This window comes from Vitis vinifera, chromosome 11, assembly GCF_030704535.1.
Source record: "Vitis vinifera cultivar Pinot Noir 40024 chromosome 11, ASM3070453v1".
Lineage (NCBI taxonomy): Eukaryota > Viridiplantae > Streptophyta > Magnoliopsida > Vitales > Vitaceae > Vitis > Vitis vinifera.
The window spans coordinates 2033954-2057892 of NC_081815.1; the positions used below are offsets into that span (position 1 = coordinate 2033954).

At 34.6% G+C, this 23939-nt stretch overlaps 3 protein-coding genes across 5 annotated transcripts; all 3 read left to right on the top strand.

The window, feature by feature from the left end:
- Window positions 1–2728: 2728 nt before the first annotated feature.
- On the top strand, window positions 2729–10485 carry LOC100266437 (serine/threonine protein phosphatase 2A 55 kDa regulatory subunit B beta isoform). Of its 3 annotated transcripts, none has more exons than XM_010657921.3 (14): window positions 2729–3182; window positions 4173–4276; window positions 4410–4508; window positions 4606–4725; window positions 4890–5087; window positions 5507–5598; window positions 6808–6926; window positions 7202–7325; window positions 7486–7609; window positions 8957–9025; window positions 9146–9237; window positions 9381–9458; window positions 9747–9811; window positions 9902–10485. In XM_010657921.3, the coding sequence occupies exons 1-14, from the start codon at window positions 3077–3079 to the stop codon at window positions 10036–10038; spliced, it is 1527 nt and encodes a 508-aa protein (XP_010656223.1). In that variant the 5' UTR covers window positions 2729–3076; the 3' UTR covers window positions 10039–10485. The 3 variants fall into 3 exon arrangements, with proteins under 3 accessions (XP_010656223.1, XP_019078693.1, XP_002282791.1); XM_019223148.2 differs by having other exon boundaries at window positions 9908–10485; XM_002282755.4 differs by having other exon boundaries at window positions 4890–5084.
- Window positions 10486–15300: 4815 nt separating this feature from the next.
- LOC100261151 (1-aminocyclopropane-1-carboxylate synthase 7) lies at window positions 15301–17040 on the top strand. Its single transcript, XM_002279845.3, has 4 exons — window positions 15301–15515; window positions 15647–15775; window positions 15899–16059; window positions 16167–17040. Exons 1-4 carry the CDS (start codon window positions 15342–15344, stop codon window positions 17038–17040), a joined length of 1338 nt encoding a protein of 445 aa, XP_002279881.1. The 5' UTR covers window positions 15301–15341.
- A 3652-nt stretch (window positions 17041–20692) lies between these two features.
- LOC100261227 (probable phospholipase A2 homolog 1) lies at window positions 20693–23558 on the top strand. Its single transcript, XM_002282786.4, has 4 exons — window positions 20693–20925; window positions 21196–21235; window positions 21322–21441; window positions 23164–23558. Exons 1-4 carry the CDS (start codon window positions 20809–20811, stop codon window positions 23340–23342), a joined length of 456 nt encoding a protein of 151 aa, XP_002282822.1. The 5' UTR covers window positions 20693–20808; the 3' UTR covers window positions 23343–23558.
- Window positions 23559–23939: the final 381 nt, after the last annotated feature.

Consider the following 23939-nt stretch of genomic DNA (forward strand, 5'->3'; position numbering starts at 1 on the left):
ATTTTTGAAAAAAAATTAAAGGTCTTATATAAAATATAAAAATTATTATACAAGAAGTAGGTTGGTATACTTGAAAACACTTTTCAAAAATATTTTTCTATTTTAAAAAACAGAAAACAAGGAGTGTATCTAAATACCACTTTAGTGTTTTTGTTTTTTGTTTTTTTTCTTAATCTAAAAATAGAGAGAAAATTAGTCATTTTTAAATTTGAGGTAATAAATATATTTTAAAAGTAAAAAAATACTTTTTAGGAGTTTTTTCATTAAAAAATAAAAGAAAATGCTAATTATTTTAAGCACATAAAATTGGCATTAGAAATTTTGTAAAAAAAATGTAGAGGCTTAAAATTTTAAATATAACCTAAATTTACATAATAAACAAATTAATGTAGTGTTTGTTTTTTTATTGAATAAAAAAAATCAAATGTTTTGATTTTTTCTATTAAGCTAAAAAACAAACACCATCTAAGTTATTAGAAATATTCAATGGGTAAAACCACTTTTTTTATTATTATTATTATTATTATTATTATAATATAGATCCAATATAGCACACAAAATCAAGATAAGACCATATTTATCACTTCATTGTCATTTACACAAAGACCAAATAAGAAAAGGAAGTAAAAGGGAATAAATTTGGTTACAATTTGATTGAAACAAAGTGTTGAGAATGCTAATCATGTTCCTCTCTATCCTTTTAAGCACATGACTTGATTTATAAAAAAAGTATATTAATTAAAAATTTAGACAAAGATCTTTTGTCATCATATAAAAAGGGAAAACGAATCATCTTTTTATGTACTAGTTTAATAGCAAAGGACTAGCGAAATATAAGAAGATTTGTTATTTGATTGCTTGTTATATACCTAAAGAAAATTTAGGGTTTTATTAATATATGAACAATTCTATATGAAATTATATTGTTCTTGATAAAAAAACAAAGTTTTGAACTAATATTTTATATTTAGCGTGTTTAGGTGATAGGATTTCCTGACAAATTATAAAGATAAAACAAACCAAAGGAAATTTAAGAAGAAAATGAAAGCCCTCAATAAAGAAGTGTTGTTGATACCTAAATTATATAGGATATGTTTATAAGGTTATTGGTGTACTAGGTTTATATTGTATTTTATTTTAAGTACAAAAAAGCATCTAAGCATTAATTTATTTTAAATTCTTTAATAATTAGATGATTTCATGTTTTTAATTAAAACCTTGAGCTAAATGATTTCTAAAATTTTAAAAGGTTTTAAGAGTTGTTACTCGAGTTGCTAGAGGTTCTAGACCTTAAATTGAACTTTTCAAGTGCTTTACAGTGTAACTAGTTGAAAGGGTTAAGAATCGGTTGGTTCAATCGAATAAGGGTGATTATAATATTCTTTTTCTTCCAATAGCTAGGGAATAATCAATTGAGGTAGAGCTTTGATCAGTTGAGGATTTGTTGAACCAGTCGCTCAACTAGTTGAGGATCTAGGCTTCGACGATCACTTACCAAAGAGTTAATTACTAACGGCTAGTAAATTGGTGGAGTTGATTGCTCTATCAATCGACTCCCAAACTTTCCTAATGATTACTTTAGGCTTCCTATTCCTATTTAAAAGCTCAAACATTTCTTTGTTTTTGAAAGCTTAATATTCTAAAATATTTCTATAATATATTTAAGCTTTGAAAGAGTGTTTTTTTATGCTCTTTGTTTTAAACTTGTATATTATTAGTACACTATGATCTTGTGAGTTTAATTTTATATATTCCTTGTAACATTTGTGAGATGGGCTTAAGTGTGAAATATCACTTGAGGAAAAAAAATCTAAATACCAAGTATCACTTAATGTTTGCTAAGATATAATAGGTTTTGATGAATTTGTAATGCTCAATAAAGTCAATGAATCTTATTGTAAAACTTAAAAGACTTATATTAAAAGTCTTGGTATATTAAAATCTTAAGCTCGGGATTAAACTTAAAGGAAAGTGAATATAGGTTAGGTTGCATCAAACCACTATAAAATTTCGTATTTGTATTATTTATTCTCTATTTCCTCTTTTATATTTATCATATATTTATTATTCATGTAGTTTAAACTTGCAAAAAAAAAAAATCGTTACCTTATTCACCTCGGGATAATTACTTTAAATTGATCTAATTCATATCGTAACAAACTTAAGGCATTAACACACAATTTGTGAGTCCATTGCCATTGAGAAAACCTAATAATAATAATTTTGGCACATCTTGGTAAAGGAACATCAGGAGCATGACCCCAAATGTCTTTTACCAAAGGAAAATCGAAAGAGGATTCAACTTTGACATAAAACAGTTATTAAAAAAAAAATATAAAAGTGGGCGGTCGACAAGAGTGGGTGATTTTCGTACTTTGGTATGAAATTTATACATAGACTAAAATAACAATCATTATCCCAACTCACTTCAATTTAGCTTCTTATTTTTCCATAAGTTGCTATAAAAATTTTAAGGCATGGTATTTAATTAAGATAAATTATTAAAAAGTCATTAAATAGCGGAAACCAGAGTTTTAATAAATCCAAGATAGCACACAGAATCTGAATAACGTCTTGTTTATTAATTCATTGTAATTTACAAAAATGGAAAAGAGTTGAACGAAATTGTGGTAGAGAGAAACAGCGTGCGAGAGTGCGAAACACGTGCCGGGTGCGTGACGTAGGCATTGGCCTTTTTGTCACAGATGTGTCGTTATTGCGTTATCATTTTTCGTCCACATCGCCGAGGAAAATAGTTCCAAAAAATAAAGAAGAGGAACAGACCAAAAACTAACAGAGAGAGAAAAAAATAAAAAAATAAAAAAGGGTGAAAAATTAGAAAAAGAGAGAGAGAGAGAGAGAGAGTAGAGTTAAAAAATATGATGAAAGGTTGATGCTGTGTTCAATGGAGGAACCAAAGCCCCTCGGTTTTCATCTGTGACTTCACCGACTCGGAGGAGGTGCGAGGGATGGTTGCCGGCGGTGAAGCATTGTGATCGGCGGTGCGGCGAGGTGAGAGGTGAGGGAGGTGAGAGGTGTGAGAGGAGGCTGATTGGGGCGGTGATTTTGGGGGAAGATGAACGGGGGTGAAGTCAAGGAAGTGGAGGCACCGGCGGAGCCTCTGGAGTGGAGGTTCTCTCAGGTGTTCGGGGAGCGGACGGCGGGGGAGGAAGTTCAGGAAGGTATATATCGCCTCTCATTTCTCTGATCCGTTTGATTGAAGCGGTTTTTGTTGGTTTTGATATGGATTGGTGTGGATTTTGGGATTTGTTGTTGATCTGTTTTGTGGATTGTGTTTTTTGTGTGGAGATGTGAGGGTTTGGGGATTGGGATGTGGTGTTAATGTGTTTGTGATTTGGACCTGCACCGGATTGATGGACTGTAAACGGGAATTCACAAATTGAACTTGATAGAGATAGGGCTTGAGTCTTTTCAGTGCTTCTGTAGCTATAGAAATTATCAGCATTATCATGAAAAATTTATGGTGGAGTGTTGATTGATGATATGTGTGTGCATTTTCTGAAAATAATTGGAAGTGTGCTGTTTGCATGTGTGATGGAATTTGTGATTATCTGAAAATAATTGGAAGTGAGAATATGTGATGGAATTTGTGATTTGAAATGGACAGTTCCTGTTGGTCCTCTGCAGTAGGAAAAGAAAACTCAAAGTTTGAGTTTGATGGTTCCTGTCGGTCCACGGCATTAGGAATGAAAAAATTCGATGGTTTTAAGTTGTCTTGAACAGATTTCATCCACAAATGAATGTGCTTTGTTTGAGTAGTTGCCATGTTTCTGGTTTTGGCTTTGCAAATTCAATTTAAAATGACGCTTCTATTTTTGTCGCATTGATATGGTGAAAGGACTTGATTTTTGCTTTCAAATCATTGGGCATCCATTCTGTTCAGCTTATTTGTTTTGAAGCCATAGGCGAAAAAGAGATGATTGCATGAGTTTTGTGGGCATCATGCTGTGGTGATTTTCTGGATGTTATTGTGCCACGTGCCTTGTTGTATCGAGGAGGATGAATTAGTGCATTTCTGTGACGTATAGAGTTTCAGGTGGATTGCGTCTTGCGTTAAGATGAATTAGTGTGTCATTATGACGTGTAGCTTAGCAGGTGTATTTTGTTTGGCGCATTGTGTTTTTGGTAACCATACCCCTCATGTTTTGCAGTTGACATCATTTCTGCTATTGAGTTTGACAAAACTGGAGACCATCTTGCGACTGGTGATCGTGGGGGACGGGTGGTTTTATTTGAAAGGACAGACAAGAGGGATGTATGTTGTTTTATCACATGCTGTGCCTTTTTTTTTTCATTTTCTCTTATTTTGTTTCATTTTATTTCTGGCCTTGATTTACTTCTATATCACTTCTTGTTGCACCATTTTAATGTAATTGCATAATGTATAGCATGGTGGCTATAGGAGAGATCTTGAGATGATGGATCATCCTGTTAGAACACATCCTGAGTTCCGGTATAAAACAGAGTTTCAAAGTCACGAACCTGAGGTATTTACTTTTCTGTGTTGCTAACACTCTAATCATTGTAGTTTTCACGGATTTGTATTTTTTTCTTACTAAATCTAGACTATTCGTTCATTTCCAGTTTGATTATCTCAAGAGTTTGGAAATAGAGGAGAAAATCAATAAGATTAGATGGTGTCAAACAGCTAACAATGCATTGTTTCTTCTCTCCACCAATGACAAAACCATCAAGTTTTGGAAGGTAGGAAAGAGAACTATTTTAAAGTTTTTTAAAGTTGGTGATTATCATTTGTAAACAGAATGTTCTAAGGTTCATGTTTTCTTCATAGTTGGTCACACCTTTTGGTGGGCTTGTTAAGTACACTTTATGTGTCTCTTTGCTGTTCTGCTTTGAGTGTTGAACAGATCCAGGAAAAGAAGGTCAAGAAAATTTGTGACATGAATATAGACCCTTCAAAAGCTACAGGAAATGGCAATCCTGCTTGTTCAATTGTCAAACCATATGTTACAAATGGAGGATGTGCAGACAGATCTTACGGTTATTTGAGCAAGGACTTCTCCTTTCCAGCAGGGAGCTTCGCTGCACTCCATTTTCCCACGGTAGTTGTACTCTGCCTAATTTGTGATGTTTTAGGCTGTAATACTCTAGGAGTAATAAAAATATTTGCTTAGACATTTACTTCAAATACTTTAAGATATTTGGCAATAGTTTGTTTTGAGTTGCCTATCAAAAGAAGAAAATAAATGATATTCGAGGCATCATATGGTTGGCATTTTCAACATGTCTTTATTGCTTTGATAGCAAAAGATGTGTTGATTTCAGATACTGAATGCAACAAAGGCATATCCAAAATGCTAATCAAACAATAACTTTTTAAAATTTCTGCTAGAATTGGCAATTATGGAACTGAAAAAGTCCAACAAATTGGTACATGGAGTCTACATTCTTTTATAATCATACTGAACAAGCTATTACAATTTAATTTGTTTGCACCACTTGACATTGTTTTTGTAATATCTAGGTACACAGCAATGAAACAAGCCTATCAGCTAGATGTCGAAGAATATATGCTCATGCTCATGACTATCATATCAATTCCATTTCAAACAACAGGTGAATTCTTTAATTGGTTATAGGTTTTTAAATTTTTATCTTGAATCATATTTGTTGACTTATTTCAATTTCCTTTCATGTTGGATTTAGCATCAAACTTTACTATTTGTTCTTTTTCTTCTAGGATTGTCTTGGATTTATGTATGCATCTTGGTTATCTGATTAATCAGACCATGGGAGGAGTTATTCCTCTTTTTTTTTTTTTTCTAGATTTTTTTTTGGTAGGTACCTCCTCTTGTAATTGACTTGGACTGGTGTGGCATTTTTCTTATCTTGTTAGTCTGGTTTATGAAAGGAGTAATGTAATCATTCTATATTATTGAATTCATTCCCTTTCCGTGCACCATCATTAGCAAAGTATCCATTGAAAATCTGTTGAAGTATGGAAAAAGTGTACAACTGTGGTTTCTTTTGTGTTTTTTTAATGACCAAGCATTTTTCTGATGTTACTTTCATTTTGGAAATTGATATGTAGTTATTACCTTTTTTCTTTTGGCAAATTACCAAAATTAATGTTATTTCTTAAGAAAGACATCAATTATAGATGGGAAGTGTGCACCTGTATCAAAAGATTTAGTAAAAACATGTCATGAGTACTTAAATGAGTCCTGAATGATAGCTTTCCTCATAATTTCTTGGTTCAAAATATTAAATTCAACATAGGGCACGGCATGGATCCCACAGGATTGTTTGTAACTGTAGTCTCATGTTTTGAATGGACTTTACTAGGAAACTTTATGGACTCTTTTTGAATGGTCAGTTTGGTCTCCAGAGCTTATGTACCCATTCTCACCATTTACCTATATTTCCCCGATTTGCTGTTTTACCATCAAGTATCTTTATTCTGCATGATCATGTTTATGGTTTGTTTTCGTTGCCATGGTTTTCCCAGTGTTCTCTACCTTTACCAGAAGTTCAAAGTGGAAATTCGTGTAAAAGATTTCATTCTACATGGATTTTTCTTCTTTTTCTTTTTTATCATGTGCTTGTACACTAAAATTTTTAGGGAAAATTTATTTGAAAGTATGTGATTATATTTCTTTAGAAGAAAAACTTTGATACATTGAACTGTTTGAGGTGTAAAAGTTGTGGTAAATTGTGGATGTTGCACATGGAGCCATATTATCCACACTATTCTACATACTGTCTGCACTTTTAGTCACTTGTAAGAAATTAATAGACTACTAATTTTATCCTTTCATTCTCAAGTGATGGAGAGACATTCATATCAGCTGATGATCTACGCATAAACCTTTGGAACCTGGAAATTAGCAATCAAAGTTTCAATATTGTTGATGTGAAGCCTACTAACATGGAGGATCTGACTGGTACGGATTTTTAGTCCTCTTTCATGATTTGTTCTACTAGTTTTGTCTTCCTTTTTTGTCATCTCTTCTGGCATGTACTTCAGGTGGTGTTGATATTTTGTATTGTTTATGCTTTACTGTTTGTTCCTCATCCATGGTAGATAATCATAAGTTCATGACTCCTGGTGTTGTAATAGATACAAACTTTTTCTTTACGTAGGATATTTATTTGGGTTAATTGCAACATGTTGTTAACCAATCACACGTCTGAAGTTATGCTTCTGAAACACATGCAGAAGTGATAACATCCGCTGAATTCCACCCTACACACTGTAATATGTTGGCATACAGTAGCTCAAAGGGCTCAATCCGTCTTATTGATTTGCGACAATCGGCTCTCTGTGATAGTCATGCCAAATTGTGAGTGATTTATTAATTATTAATCTATCTTACTTATTCTTTTAAGTGCATTTGTCCGTGCTGGAAGATCTGATTTGCTACTAACTCCAAAAAGCATATCAGACCTGTTGAATTTAATTTCAAACATGCTTTTAATAGCCAACAGTAAATGTTCATGCAGGTTTGAGGGAATGGAGGCACCTAATTCAAAATCTTTTTTCACAGAGATAATTGCTTCAATTTCAGACATTAAGTTTGGAAAGGACGGAAGATACATACTTAGTCGCGATTACATGAATCTGAAGGTTTACTCCTATTTATCTGCTATTTCTTTAATATGTTATTTTTGACATGAGGTATTCATTATTGCATTGTAGATAGTTGTGGTAACTGTAGGCTGCTGCATATGATTCATGCTATTGGCTTTATGAAGGTTTGCTAACTGCTTTTGACTCTTAGAAGAGACATTAACTTTGATTTTTTCATTATTGATTTTTTCATGGCGAATTTATCTTCTTTTTTTTTCTATGTAATTTAATGACTACTTTTGTGAGTTTACATAAAAAAAATTTATAAAGCTATTGTTGTTATACTTTTAACCTGTAAAGAAATCCAGAACATAGTGATGAGATAAATTTTTTGACTGACAATGGTGGTTTTAGCAAGTATAGCTCCTGTTTCCTGAGGGTTATCTATTACTGTCATTTTGATGTTTTGACCACCTCCTCTCCGACCCACTTTTGGGTCTTTTCTCACATCTCTATGGCATATTCATGAGATATTCTCGCTATACTGCCAAATTTTTTGGAGTTTGAAGTTGCCTACTGATTATACTACTGTCTTGGACATTGAAGAATTTTTTCTACAACCTTTCAATTTAATATAATAGATTTGGGAAATTTTTTTATTTGGATGATGAAAGAGTTGAAGTTGTTGCTGTACATGCAAGTGATGAATCTTTGGACTGGTAAGGTAAAGTCTCCAGTTTGTTTAAGATGGAATAATGTTATATATTTCTGTTTCTTTCTGAACAAATCAAGGTCTTAGCAATAAAGCGAGCATATCTTTTGTTATCTGAAACATCCTCCACCAAGCCACAGGTCAAACTAAATCAAAGCTTGTACAAAGTAGGTGATGCTTTTTTCTTTGCTAGGCAAACAGAGATATATTGACAAGCACAATAGTGTAGATGATGCTCAAGTCACTCTAGTGCAGTCATCATCAGAAACAACAAATATCTCAATTTTATTTCGTCTCTGAATTTAAACTTTCTTTCACCAACCCTAGCACTCTGTGAGGTTATTTATCCATGTGATAGACTGTAAATACAAGTATCTATGTTGGTATGAGCTTGTCTAAACTTCAAACACAACCTTTTACTCAACTTCAGAATTCCAAATCCAACTGATCAAGAACCATTTGTTTTGGTTGGATCAGTAGTTGATCAAATCACTTATCCTGTGATTCTACATGTTTAAGTTCTCGTTCTTACTGATAGGATCAGAATGGAGTTTGAAATTAGAAAGAATTATGTCAACATGAAGCAAAATTGGTGGGTTATATTCCTAGACAATCTCCATCTGAGAAAATAATGGTTTTCATTTGTACAACTTATAGCTTCTGACTGAATTACTGATCTATATGATTTTCAGCTTTGGGACATCAATATGGATTCAGGTCCTGTTGCAACTTTTCAAGTTCATGAATATTTGAGGCCCAAGGTGCGATTTTCTTCTTTTGAAATCTATCATCTAAAGGCCAAATAAGCAACCTATATAATTGATCTAAGTGTATCATTTTATCCATAATGATGGTGGGACTTGTACTCTGATCTTGATCAGTTGTGCGATTTGTATGAAAATGATTCAATCTTTGACAAGTTTGAGTGTTGTCTGAGTGGAGATGGAACTCGAGTTGCAACTGGTTCATACAGGTATGCCTTTTTTAAATTTTTGCAGAACCTTCCTTTTTTTTCCCCCTTCTTCTTTCCTTTTAGGTTGTCATTAAGGTTGGAAGGGATCTGGTTGTTGAAACCCTTTGGAATGTGCAATACTAATACTGTTTCCATGGTCCCAGCAATCTCTTCCGCGTTTTTGGCTGTACTGCAGGAAGCACCGAGGCTACAACTTTGGAAGCCAGCAAAAACCCCATGAGGTATGTGTCCTAACTATAACAGTAATGATCAGTGCATGACAAACCATGGTATCAAGTGATTTAACAATAATGATGCCAATATCAGTAACAAGAATAACAACGCAACACCACCTTTGAGGTTTGTGATTATATCTGAAAATGATGATGTTATTCTTTGACACATTTGGAGAGTTTGAGAAAAAAAATCATTGTGTCAATATTGCATCTCATCAACTACATCGATACTTCTTGTTGGAACAACTTCTGTGGTATTTTATGTTCTCTTTTTTTATGCATACTAATGCTTAGGAGACAAGCACCTGCCCCTTCAAGGCCGAGATCTTTGAGCACTTTCGCACGCGTTGGCCGACGAGGTCTGCATCTTCTTATGAAGGCTTCTATACTTGTCCTTTTTAACTTTGCCTTCTAGTGATGTAATTCCTTTTCTTGGGGATTTTTGATAGGACCAGAAAGCCCTGCGGTTGATGCAAATGGAAATGCATTTGACTTGTCCACAAAGTTGCTCCACTTAGCTTGGCACCCAACTGAGAATTCCCTCGCCTGTGCCGCTGCAAACAGCCTGTACATGTATTTTGCATAAGTCTGAGAGGCAGTCCCTGTCACTTTTCGAAGTTCTTACAGAAGTCGCTTAGCATTCCCCACCAACCAACAATGCATCAGATGCTCGTCCAATCTTAGAAACTGTAGCACATTCCCCATAACCAGAAGTCCAGAAGCGGCTGTCATGGAATCCAAGAGGAATGAAGTCGTTCGTTGTTCCCGGGCCAGGCAGCTCATTTTTTTATTTGTTCCCCCCCTTCTCTTTTATAAGTACAAAGGTGTAGTTCTATCTTTATTCAGCTAAGTTTAGGTCTGGAACAATTTCGTAGATCTCCTACAACCAAAAACAAAGGCTATTAATTATAATAGCCACTAAACTGTGCCTGTTGTATTACATTAACCACATTCACCCCTCTTCTTCCAATCAGTCTTGTATGAATTTTAAAGTTTGAGTGCACATGAAATGTCATCTTGGTTGTTGACGGAAGGGGAAAACCTTTTGTAAGTTTTCCTTTTTTGGTTCATTTTTTTGGTAACTAAGAAGAAAATTCAATAACTTCCATGTAGCAATGCAAAGTCAAGGGCAGGATTGGTTTGTACAAATCTTGTTATTCTGTTTTCTTTTAGCTGACCTTTCAGTACGCCAGAAGTTTTATTCTAGACACTGTAGTCTGGTCTCAGCTTGGATCATCTTTACTCTGTTTGGTGCCCAGAAAAAGTGACAAAAAAGTTCAATTTGAACCTATTGAAAAAATTGAGTTGTGAATTATTGTTGAAACAATGCTTTGTTTTCTGATAACATTTTTAATTATTTTTAGTTGTTTTTGAAAGAGAAAATGGTTGGGGAACTTGGATACAAAATAGAATTTTGTTTTAAAAATCAACAAAGAACTATTTTTGAAACTACTTTCTATCTGTTTCCCTCACTTTCTCATAAATCAAACAGTATAACCCCATAGAGTGTAGGTGGAATCTTTTTCTAATGAGCTTGAAATGTAGAGAATCCCATCTCCTACCAAGTAAAAAAATGAGAGTTGTCTGCATGTAACCCCATGGGGAAACATCATTCACACAAGTGGATTTATCATGTCTCTTAAGTACTAATAGCAACAGTAGTTAGTATATTTTGTTTGATCTTAAAAAAATTAACCAGCTTTCAAGAGATTCTGATGTGAACATTATTTTATAGCAGGCGTCCTACAATTGGCTTCCACTACACATTGCAGAACCACCTTAAAAAAAGGGTAATTTTCTTGGTCAACATGACAATGTTTCCACCACTGCAAGTATCAGAGTGAAAAAATTTACAAACCCCACCAAAAATTCTTCATTGTTTAAAGGAATACCATGCCGATGATGGCGAAAGATGAACTACTCCATTGACAAATTGTAGCACAGGTAATACCCTAGCTATGAGATTGAACTCCCAATTTGAGCTTCAATCTTGATCCAATGGCACTATGTACAACAAAGAAATGAGACCTAGACAAGATACAAACAAATGATATTGTTTCTATCACATGACCTTTTTTGGTACGGCTTGGAAAAATAACTTCTTGGAATGACTGGGCTCGTAGGACATTGTGGCCTATATTCCTAACAACTTAATGGTTTTAGAAAAATTGATGACTTAACATGCTCTCAAAACCGTGTTTGACCATACGTTCTAAGTTTCTCCTACAACTCTGTCAACCTATATCTTAATGGTTTAATTTTTTTTTTTAAATTAGGATTATGTTTGAAAACTATTTTAAAAAACAGTTAAATATGAAAATATATTTGGTTTTTAATTGTTCTCAAAACAACTTTTTGAGAAATATTCAAACAAATTGTTTTTGGGTTGTTTTTATTTCTTTTCATTGAGTATGATCGAAAAACGAAACATAATAGATAAAAGATATTTTTAAGAAACATTTAGAACCGCAAATAAGTTCCTAATCATTTTTTCTTTTTCTTTTTTTATAAAACTTCGAAGAACCATTTCTTAAAACGATTTTTAAAAACTGTTTTTGAAAATGTTCCCAAAAGTGAAAACATACAAAAAAAAAAAAAAACTATTTTTTGAAACTGTTTTGGAAATTGTTTCCAAGCAAACTTAGATTTCTTTTATCTGTAATCCCATTATACATCACACTTATCTTCTACATTATTGAAACCACAATCTTTCCTTCAAAGATGCATCACTTCATGTGATGATAATCTTCTCACAATTCTTAATCTCACATCATTTTGGTTAACCTCTCAAGGATTAGATTTTGTTTCATTTTGTATTGCACTTGTGCGCCATACCAGCATTCACCATGATTAGAGCTTCATGTGTTGCTCATAATTCCAGTGTATGCACATCATTTAGCTTAATCAATCTTTAGTCTTGCCAACCAATGCCTCTTTATTATACTGGAATCTCGTCATGCACGCTCATTAAGCTTAAACTTGCAAGCGATCCTCGCTTCTATTATAATGACAAAGAAATCGACCCAAACTGAGGTTTCAACTCTTCATACAAAATAAATCTCGAACTGGGGCTCAGTTCTGAGTTGTCCAATCAGGTTCCGCACGTGAGCTATCCAGCATACTCTCTGAGTAATTAGATTATATGATTTAGAGATTACTTCCTCTAGAGGGCTTCAATGAACACCCCATAAAATATCAAGGAAAGCATGTGTCTGAATTTTCATAAGTAAATGGAAGTTAGGATGAATAGTCATAATGCTGAGCGCACGAGCGTGGCTGCTCGGTTGGCATGGAGCTGGAGACTAATAGAAGAATTGGAATAGAGAAGAGGTCTGAAATTTCATACCAGCAGGGAGGAAATCTCTAGTTTTTTTAATGGCTCTGATGAAGCAATCTTATCTTGTATCATATGTGGTTCATCTTGGATCACAATTTAGGGTTCTAATAATTGTGGCCTGATTGGGGTGATAGAGAATAGAAAAATCATCGCAAAAAGGCGGTTCTTGGCTCATATGGACCTGAACTTGTTAGGAAATGCAGGGGAAGAAAAAGCCAGGAAAGCGTAGAGACTAAAAAATTGATGCAGAGTGGGTGGTCAAAGCTTATGTGGAAGGAGATGGACTAGAGTTAATGCCTTACAGGTTTCCAGCCATGGCAACAACTTCCAACTAAATGAAAAAGAAAGCTTAATTAAGAAAACCGACACCATGTTTATATTAAGTGTACTATATGTAAGTTGCAAGCACCATTTTCTCAAGGAAATTTCCAGTGTAGGGACAGTTTTTAGCGTGTTTTTTGCAGGGATATTAGTGAGCAAGCAGCACCTCCATGGCCTTCTTAGGCCATGAATGAAACACGCTAGGAATCATGAATATGCGCGTCATCGCGCATATTAAATGAAGAAGAAACAAGCTTATGATCACTATGCTTATTTTTGAATTTCTAATGGGGCTAGAGTCAGTATAAAATATCAATCAGACCTACCCAATATTCTACTGCTATATATCTTCCCTTTGGGATGATCTTAGCATGATTAGAATAAGGATTTCCTATGTGGCCAATTATTATTGGTATTGTATCTTGTTAGGAGATTCGCGCATTCTCATAGGACACGACGATATGTTAATTCCCTTTTCCGACCATTTGTAGAAACACCCTTATTTTACCTCATTTGATTATAGGTAATTTAGTGTATGGCAGAGAGACTTAACACAGAATCTTAAGCTTAGGAGTGGTGGTATTAGGCCTAATTGTACTTGTACCTCATTTCCAAATCAGAACTCAGAAAACTGTCTCTTTCATTTGTAGCCCATATTCGCAACACAAAGTGATCAACATCCCTATCTTCTTTGAAGGTGTTCATGGAATGAGCTGTTAACAATTAGGATAATCACATCTAATGCTCTTGTCCAGGACAACTAGGGAGTTTTAAATATAGATGTGATGCTACTGAAAAGGCCCTAAAGCATCCCCACCCGTCAGCTTCCCATGCCATATGGCCATTTGTCCTGTCTCTTTCATATGAACCCCCACACCCCACCCCACAACTTCGGGGCTGCTTCACTGATATGCTGTCACTAAGTTGGAATCCACCCAAGTAAGAAAAAAAAGAAGGAAACAAGAATACTACTATAGTACTGAGCTTTACATGATAATATTTGTTTTTGGGGTACCTACCACACTAAAAATTCAATGCTTTCTGTGAATTTTCTCACTGATTCCCACAGAGGGTCTTATTCAATAATCAACTTGATGCTTCTATTGGTTGAGTAAAGAAGGATTTTCAAGTATTCAAGTAAGAAAAAGATACTGTAATTGCCCGTATGTGAATGTGACCACAACCCCATTATTCAGAAATAAAAAACAAAATCTTCATATCTGGTGAAGACCATTTACTCGATACTTGTCTCTCCCCTAGAGGCCGAGGCTGCCAACAGTCGTCATCAATAGCTCCTATCACGTTCTCTTTTCACTTTATGATGCAATCTAACTAATGAAAAAATCTTATATATGTTGTTGGGTTCTTCTTGCACATGGATCTTCATGATCTTGAGCCCCACCTTAATCTGCAGCAGCATATTCTCCATGTCATTATATTTTTCTTATCGCCCTTCTTCTCCCTTCTCTTGTCTTGTTTAATATTGCCTAAACCTGTTTGTTGAAATCCACACAACAAACTAAATCCTAGCATGCCTACTAATTCATATATATATATATATATAATGATATAAGCCATTGATCTAATGAGAAATACCCATAGCTGCAATGGATATTTCAGCAAATTACTAGGTCTCGTGGCCATGATGAGGTCAACAGATCTTCCCGGAGCTTCTGTTTTGTCTCAACTTTGTTTTCAAATCAGAATCTTAATCTTGTGTAAATTGGTATCTTTGTCAGGCATCAGAAACTTAACTACTCTTAGATCTCTTCAAATATTTGCATATGGCATGTATTCTACAAGCGGATTCGAGAGTTTGATCAGCAAGGATTTGATTAGTCATAGGTTGCGAAAAGTGGGGATTTGTAAAGAGAGCTCATCCATCATTAAGGGTCTATTACAAACGAGGTTTTACTGTTCTAACTACAGAAAAATTAGAAATTTAATGTTAATCATAATTCTAAACACCCATCCCCAACAACCACCACATATTTGATGTGGATCTCTTGGAGATTGAGATACACAAAGCTTTGTACAGTTGTACAATAGACAAAAACAATTGTGTAAATAGTTATAGCCTGATCAATCATTGGAAATTTTTTTTTTCTGCTTCCGTCTCTCTTATAAGAAGGGGGGCTTCCAGAACTGTTTCATTCATCAGTTCTCTTTCAGCTCTCAGTCACTTGGCAGCTTTTCTCAGTGAAGGGCTTCATTATCTGCAAAAGCTAGCTATGGCCATAGAGATTGATCAGCAGCCTCCTGTTGGGTTATCAAGAGTTGCAGTTTCTGAAACTCATGGAGAGGACTCCCCATATTTTGCTGGCTGGAAAGCATACGATGAAAACCCTTATGACGAATCCAAGAACCCATCAGGAGTCATACAGATGGGCCTAGCAGAAAATCAAGTAAGTATCAAGACGATAAATCAAGAAAAAGAAAGAGATATATAGAAACCCTCGTCTTAAAACTTTCCTTCAGAATCTCCAACTTGATCACTAGAATCTGCATCTAATCTTCTCTTCCTTTCCTTGAACAGGTCTCGTTTGATTTGCTAGAAGAGTTCCTGAAACAGCATTCTGAAGCATCCAGCTGGGGGAACAAAATCTCCGGGTTTAGAGAAAATGCATTGTTTCAAGATTACCATGGACTCCAGTCTTTTCGCAAGGTACCTCTCTTTGGAAAACCCATATACATTTTTCCACAGATGGGAAGATTTTATACCCATATTCTACAATCCCTAACCAGATAAAACTAATCATGGAATGCATATATCTACATATGTACACAGGCAATGGCAAGTTTCATGGAACAAATAAGAGGGGGAAGGGCGAAATTCGACCCTGATAGAGTAGTTCTAACTGCAGGTGCAACTGCAGCTAATGAACTACTAACATTCATTTTAGCAGATCCTGGTGATGCCTTGCTGGTTCCAACCCCTTACTATCCAGGGTAAGAACTGGGCCTCGTTCAAACTTTACAGTCATGGAACTTCATTTCACATATCATCTTTCAGTTTGTGTCTTTGAACTGATAAAAATGGTGATCTTTTTCTTCAGATTTGACAGAGATTTGCGGTGGAGGACGAGTGTAAAAATAGTGCCAATCCATTGTGACAGCTCAAACAATTTCCAGGTCACTCCCCAAGCTTTAGAAGCTGCATACAATAATGCTGAGGCCATGAACATCAAAGTCAGAGGAGTACTCATCACTAACCCATCAAATCCTTTAGGCACAACCATCCAAAGGTCCGTCCTTGAGGAGATTCTCGACTTTGTGACACGCAAGAACATCCACCTCGTCTCCGATGAAATCTACTCCGGCTCCGTCTTCTCGTCATCAGAATTCGTCAGCATTGCTGAAGTTCTCGAAGCCCGCAATAATAAAGGGTCAGAAAGAGTCCACATTGTTTACAGTCTTTCCAAAGATCTCGGTCTCCCGGGCTTTCGAGTCGGGACAATATACTCTTACAATGATAAGGTTGTAACCACCGCAAGGCGAATGTCGAGCTTCACCCTTATCTCTTCTCAAACACAGCATCTATTGGCCTCCATGTTATCTGACAAGGAATTCACTCAGAATTACATAGAGACGAACCGAGAAAGACTGAGGAAGAGATATGAGATGATCATTCAAGGCCTGAGGGTTGCTGGGATCGAGTGTTTGCAAGGGAATGCGGGGCTGTTCTGCTGGATGAATTTAAGTCCATTGTTGGAGACACCCACAAGAGAAGGTGAATTGGCTCTTTGGAACTCCATCCTGCATGAAGTGAAGCTGAATATATCTCCAGGGTCTTCCTGCCATTGTTCTGAACCAGGTTGGTTTAGGGTTTGTTTTGCTAACATGAGCGAGCAGACACTAGAAGTTGCACTCGACAGAATACATCAATTCATGAAGCGGAGGTGTGATAAAGAGAAACTTGGGCATGTTTAGAAACTGTTTTGGAAACAGTTTTTTCGCCCTCAGAAACAAAAACAAAAACAGTTTTCTAAATTAGAAAACAGTTTGATAGAATGGAACATATGAAACTTCGATGTTATGTGTAAGTGTACACCAAATTTCATTGAAAATAAGTTAAGAAAACAATTGAGGTTACTGTTATCAAGAATGGTTCTCTTGAAAACGTTGCCAAATCAGCTCCTAATCTCTTTCTGTTTTCTTTTTTCTCTCCATAGCCTCATGCTTCCCTTTTTCTTTTCTTATAAGATTAAGTGGGTTCTTTCATGCAGCGTGCTGTATAAACTAGTCTGAATTGAAATAAATTTTTGTTTGCTTGCTGTGACAAGCAAATTTCCTAAAAATATTTAAGTATAACACCGTGGAAGTCTCCTACAGGGAGCAAGTAGTCTCTCTCTCTCTCTCTCTCTCTCTCTCTCTCTCTCTCTATATATATATATATATATATATATATATATATATATATTCAAGTATGCATAGAGGAGATGGGAGCAGTGGCTAGCTGGAGCTTGAGGGAATTCTAATGTCATATAATTCATTCTAAATTATTGCGGGGCTTGACCCTTGAGGAGGATTACAACAATGAAATCTGACAGTAGGGGACAAGGGCCATAATAGCTCAACCCAAGGCTAGAAAATATGAGCTTATAGACTTTGACAATTGAGCTGCATGATTCTACCATGGCCGTATCATAATCAAACTGGCTTGATTAGGATGTGCCTTGATTTGATAAGATATGGCAGGCTTTCAATCTACATATATAAGCTTGTGCATGGTATTGGCTAGCTACACTCCCTCTTTATATTCCAGTCATATGATTCACCATTCCTTGTCAGAATTTCCTCAGATAAGATTGATTAGTAAATTATAAACCATACCCATCTACACCCATCTTTACCAGATATTTCAATAACGTATAGAGAAAGAAAAAGATTGAGAAATATTTATATTAGAGACTTCTACTTTAATACAAACCTTATATTAATTCAAATTACCGCTTTTATTCTAATTTAAATTAAGAATAAATATTAACTTTCTGGGTGGACAATTTCAAAAGTAGATAAATTTTTATATATTTGATGATCATTGGCAACCAACTCTAAAGCTAATTAATTTTTAAAGTATCTTAATCTTGACACGTATCCTCTTATCATCACTTTCTTGAGCACTGCACTAATCTCATAAACAACTAGTTGTTTATCCATTCAAGTACGTAGTTGCTTTCCTAAAAGACTAACAAAGTTGAGTGTTGTATAGCATTATACTTAACATTGATTTTTTAAGTCAATTCTTTATGTTTAATATCACTGTTGAAAACAACAAGGAATCGAGCAATGATCATGAAAATCCATGTCGTGGATAAGAATAAGGGTTATAAAAAATGGTTATTAAAAAATAATTATATAATGTTTTTTAAAATAAAAGTGAACTCGGGATACTTATGCTTTCAAATATTTTTATTATTTATATGATTATTTTTTAAAAATAACACTAAAAAACCAATATTTTTGATATAATAATATATTGGTTGAAGTAAGATTTCGTAATGTGTTACATCATTCTATTAGTAAGTTGGCTAATATCTATTCATTGAATTATGATATCATCGATTCATCAAGTTATGATATCATCGATAAATTTTGCAAGTATATATATAGAATTTTTTTTATAATGACAATAAATTCTATGTGAACAAAGTAGATGCCTTCCCAAACATAGCCTAGACTACTCACTTGTGTATTACAAAATGCATAGGGTATACTTCATACAAAAAGACAGAAGAGACATAAAAAAAACATCCCTGCGACTTCACGTGTGGAGGGAGTTGTTGAGAGTCGAGGGCTTTTTCCCGTTTGTTGAATTTATTGGGCCTACGTCTCTAAGCATTTTCAAACCAAAAGTCAACTTGTCCACAACGCTCACAGACGTGGCCCCCCAACACTACCCCCGGAATGGATACGATAACATCCCTTCAAAAATTGTAACATTATGTGGCAAGCTCACACAGATTGCCACATGGGCGGGACTCCATATGTATAGTACTTCCCCAGCTGCACCCTCTTGAACTACTAAATTAAAGCTACTGGACACTGTAATGAATTCAATTGTATAGCTGGCTGCCGTGATCCCCGCTGAACACCATGGATCAGTAATCAGTATAAGGTCCACATTTGAACGTAATCAGCAAGGCTAGTCATCATGATGGTAAGGGGTAAAGACTTGTATTTCTAATTTTAATGGCAAGATAATGTTAAGTAATATGCATATTTCAAGTCCAGGAAAATGTACTTCTTCAAAGCCATCATGGGGCTGCTGGACTATCACAGGCGGGATTGTAAGTTTGTAAACAATCTGGGTATTCGGAGTTACGACGGTATGATCGGGTCTATACGTTTTTTATGGAATGAAAAAGACAAATATGATAGTATCCTAACTATAGAATGTGACCTTAATCAAAATACATACATTTGTCTCTTACAAATTTTTTTATTAATCTATATATAAAGTGTCTTCTACTCGACCCATTTCTCCAAAACAATTCACAATATGTTTGATAGTGATTATGAAAAGTGTTTTTAAGTTTTGTAACACTTAAATTTTTTTATTTTTTAAATATTAGAAATGTTAAAAATATTTTTCAAAATCACTGTCAAACGCATTATATTAAAGCCCATAAAAGTGTTTTTTAAAAAACATTATTAAATAAGATTTTAAAGGATGTTAAAACTTATTTGACAATAATTTTAAGAAGCATTTTTATATTTTCTAATATTTGAAAATAACCCTTTTAATAAAAAAAATTAAGTATTGAAAATATTAGGATCACTGTCAAACGAGTTCTTAAAAACTCGTCATAATACTTGAAAAGATCTCTTTATAAAAAATATAGTAAAAAATCACTTTTAAAAAATTAGAGAATCAATTTCAAGTTATTTTTAGATAACTTCTCAAATAATAACGAACTATCAAAAGCAATTTTTTTTTTTTTAATTCACATCAAAACACTTCCAATAAAAAGTGTGTGACTATTAAAATCACTTTCAAGAGAATTCTTCAACTTCAAAACACTTGAAGATTAAAAAGTGTTTCTAATAAGAAGATTTTATTACATACAATAACTTTCCTTAAGACTTGGTTATTTGACCCAATGGAACAATCCTCCATATATAGGCACCCATGATCAATTTGAAAGAATGAAGATTTTATTACATATTTGTAAGGTTTTAATAGCTTTGAAGGCTCTCAAAGGCTTGGTTGCTTCATCGGAGGAGACATTGTCTATTTATAGGCATCGAAAGAAGGCTCTCAAGGCTTGGTTGCTTCACCAGATGAGACCATCGTCTATTTATAGGCACCAAAAAAGACGGCTAATAGTTTCATGAGATTTCTTTTTACAACATTTTATACAAAATAAAATTATAGAAGGCCCAGGAATTAAAACTGAAAAAATACATTGGCCCATGATGGCAATTCCATCTGGACTCAACTGAACATAAAATGGGCCTAGCTCGGGAGGCCCATGTGAACCTTCTAATTAAAGCACATTCCTCTGGGTCCATTGGGCTGCCCATTTTCATATGGGCCTAGCACTTAGCTTACAGGACGAAGATGTTGGAAAGACATTGAGGTAATTTCCACTTTTCTTTTCTTTTTCTAATTTTTTTTTCCCTTCCTCATTTGCTGCGACGACGAGACAGGAGCTGGACGTCGAAGAGAATTTTTGTCTTCTGAGCCGAGAGAGAATGCTGCGCAGGTGCGCCAATAGGACAAGTATCGCCGCATCATTGGCTACCTCCGTCGTCGTCGTCGTCGTCGTCGCCTTCTTCTTCGCAGTCGCCGACTCCTCTAACAATTCCCAGGTTTGAATCAAAGACCGAATTTACCTAAAGCTCCCGTTTGACTGCCGAGAAAATGTAGGAAAATTAAACATATCATATTATAGATCCTGCGCCTTTTCATTAGCTCCCCTAGAAAAGTTTTCCGTTTTAAGACTTGAAAGTTTCTTTCTGTTGAATTTTTTTTCGCCATTTTTTTCCTCCTGGCTGTGAAAGTTATTATTATCATTATTAGTAGTTAGATTTAGATCGAACTCGTCCTCTCTAAGCCTTAATTTCTTATTTGAATGGCAGATCAAATGCAGCAAAGCTTGCGTTGCGGAGAACTGTAATTGTAAAGCCCTATACTTTCACAATGTTTTGAAATTTCACCTGTAAATTTACTTACTCTGTTTCGCTTTTCCTTTTCTCAATTTTTAGCTGTGGGGATTCGATACGGAAAATTCTGTGGAGTAGGTTGGACTGGTTGTCCGGGAGAAAAGCCCTGTGATGATCTTGATGCTTGTTGCAAGATTCATGATGAATGTGTTGAAAAGAAAGGTAATTTCAATGCATTAGTTTTGGTTATTGGCCCTATTTATACTTTTGAAATATCTCCTGTGCAAATAAGAATCGAATTTTCATGGAACATTGATCAATTTGTTGATTTCTTCAGAGAAATTTGACCTTATTGTGTTGTTGATGGCATAATAGAATATATTCTAGTGATTTAATTTAAGATGGTTGGACTTGGTTTGAGACAGCTTTGATTAGCTCTTATATTTGGGTTTTCCTGGAATTGACAATACTCTTAAATGGCTTGAGGTTGATCTACCAATGCTATTCAATGAAAAAGGGAAGATGGAATATAGATTATTTAAGGTGATTGTCTTGGACAATTTATCAGCTCATAACGGTAGTTCAATTTTATAACCTGAGACTGTAGTTTTCAATCTTCTATTTGCTGCAATCATGGGTTTCAAACAAGTTGGTAGAAATGGTTGAACTGATTTATTAAATTTGTCAGGTCTTTGTGCAGAGTGGGGGCCTTCCAAGTACTTTCTTTTTTTTGTTTTCTCCTTCTTGTCTTTTTATCTAATGTGTTGAAGAGGGGGTTTTTTGCTTGAATGTATATTCTTAAATTTGGAAATGGACGTCTTTCTAAGTAGCCCATCATCACATGAATCTTTTGCCTGTTTTTCTGGTTTATGGGGATAATTAAGCCAAGATACAATAAAAAAATGAAGCGTTTTTGTGAATGGCATAAGAGGATGCCCTCTCATTGGTGGCTATCTAATTAAATGATTAATTATTTGCAATGATATAAAATATACATAGGTTATGTTCGGTTCCGGGAAAGTACTAAGGAAAGAAAAAAATTTATTGAAGAAAATGATTTCTAAGAAACTTATATATTTTTAAATTATTTAATCTTCATATAGAAGAGTTAAACAAGTGAAATGAGTTTGAAGTAAGATATAAAAATAATTTATTATCTTTAAATCTATTTTTTATTTTCCCTCACTTTTTCTTTCCTTTTATTTATTTTTCTATTTTCTTTCCCTCACATTTTCCCTCAAACTTTCCAAGAACCAAACGTAGCATAGTAAAAACAGTTATTTTCTTTTCATAACCAAATAATTTATTTTCACTAGAGTTAGGCTAATAAAAACAACTATTTAGTATCTGTTCCATTTATTCACTCCAATTACTGAACCTGAAAATTATGTATCTATGCTAACTATTTATAAGCACAGACCTTCTATGGGTTTTCTCCTCAAATATTGAATCAAATGACAAAGACCCCAAAACCCTTTTTTTTGGAGTTATGTTAATTATTTTATCCAGTGCCATCTGAGTTATCATGAATGGTTAGTTGCTTGCAATGTTCAAAATAAAAAAATATTTATCAATGTTCTGTGTAACCTCTTAAATATGTAAACTTGAAAATAATGTATCTTCTCTTAGCAAGTCCCTATATGGCTGCTTTGTCTTTCCTTTGCTGTATTGCTTCAAATACTAATGAACATATGAAAAGATGGGCAAGGCAGTAACATATTCAACTCTCCCGATCTGTCATGACCCATCATGGTGAAATTAGCCACTTGCCACAACTCCCCTGTTCTTATAACTGTCTCTTTATAATTTGACATTCCCCAGAGCTGACTGCATCCTAAACTTTGTTGATGTCTCAATTTAGAAATGCTTACAATGGAAAATGATTCAGATGATTTTACTATTTCGTATACAATATCAATGACTTGTATAATTTGGAGTTTTCAGGGTTGATAAGTATAAAATGCCATGAGAAGTTCAAGACCTGCATAAAGAGAGTACAAAAATCAGGAAAGGTTGGATTTTCTCGGGAATGTCCTTTTGAAACAGCTGTGCCCACAATGGTACAGGGTATGGACATGGCCATCTTGCTGAGCCAGTTGGGCAGCTCAAAGCTTGAACTCTGACTTGCAAAAGTAAAAGATTGCTAGAGGAGATGGTAAGTGCTCTTGAGGTGATAGATGATGACAAACATTAATCAACCATGTTTAAACTCTTATCATTTTATTGAAAAATGGAGTGATTGCTTAAGGAGTGTAAAACAGAGTACTTGAATCATTTGGATCTTTCTGATCGATCAAACTTAAGGGTAATAGTTTCTGCTATAATACCCAATTCTTTTTTATTCTTGTCTGATTGATTAAACTTCGAACACATCTGCATTTCTTCAGTTTTTTCCAAATGAATCTCAACTGTTTGATGGGTTTTAAAACCCTAATATTTAAGCCTTCTTTCTAGTTGAGGAGAGACAGCTGTGAAAGCTGAGAAGAACCCTCTTTGAGCTTCAAGTTCCTTACCTATTTTGGGGATGTTTGATTCAAAAGAAAATTTTATGGGTTTTGTGTTGAAAATCATTTTTGAGTTAGAAAGTTTCTTTCGAAAGGGGTTTGATTCAATGTGGGTTTCATCCCTACTCTCATAGTCATCATATTGAAGGTAAAACCCAAATTTCTTCTTTTGTGGATTTAAGAAGAGGTCGAGATCAAGTTTGGTGTGAATTCTAA

What these genes read in the sequence shown, in the direction of transcription:
- LOC100266437 (XM_010657921.3), top strand. Translation starts at nt 3,077, where the DNA reads ATGAACGGGGGTGAAGTCAAGGAAGTGGAGGCACCGGCGGAGCCTCTG. An exon ending in GTTGCAACTGGTTCATACAG is followed by an intron (nt 9,238 to 9,380) that starts GTATGCCTTTTT and finishes CCATGGTCCCAG; the next exon opens with CAATCTCTTCCGCGTTTTTG. An exon ending in CGCACGCGTTGGCCGACGAG is followed by an intron (nt 9,812 to 9,901) that starts GTCTGCATCTTC and finishes GATTTTTGATAG; the next exon opens with GACCAGAAAGCCCTGCGGTT.
- LOC100261151 (XM_002279845.3), top strand. Translation starts at nt 15,342, where the DNA reads ATGGCCATAGAGATTGATCAGCAGCCTCCTGTTGGGTTATCAAGAGTT. An exon ending in TGGGCCTAGCAGAAAATCAA is followed by an intron (nt 15,516 to 15,646) that starts GTAAGTATCAAG and finishes TTCCTTGAACAG; the next exon opens with GTCTCGTTTGATTTGCTAGA. An exon ending in GACTCCAGTCTTTTCGCAAG is followed by an intron (nt 15,776 to 15,898) that starts GTACCTCTCTTT and finishes ATATGTACACAG; the next exon opens with GCAATGGCAAGTTTCATGGA.
- LOC100261227 (XM_002282786.4), top strand. Translation starts at nt 20,809, where the DNA reads ATGCTGCGCAGGTGCGCCAATAGGACAAGTATCGCCGCATCATTGGCT. An exon ending in ACTCCTCTAACAATTCCCAG is followed by an intron (nt 20,926 to 21,195) that starts GTTTGAATCAAA and finishes TTTGAATGGCAG; the next exon opens with ATCAAATGCAGCAAAGCTTG. An exon ending in TGAATGTGTTGAAAAGAAAG is followed by an intron (nt 21,442 to 23,163) that starts GTAATTTCAATG and finishes TGGAGTTTTCAG; the next exon opens with GGTTGATAAGTATAAAATGC.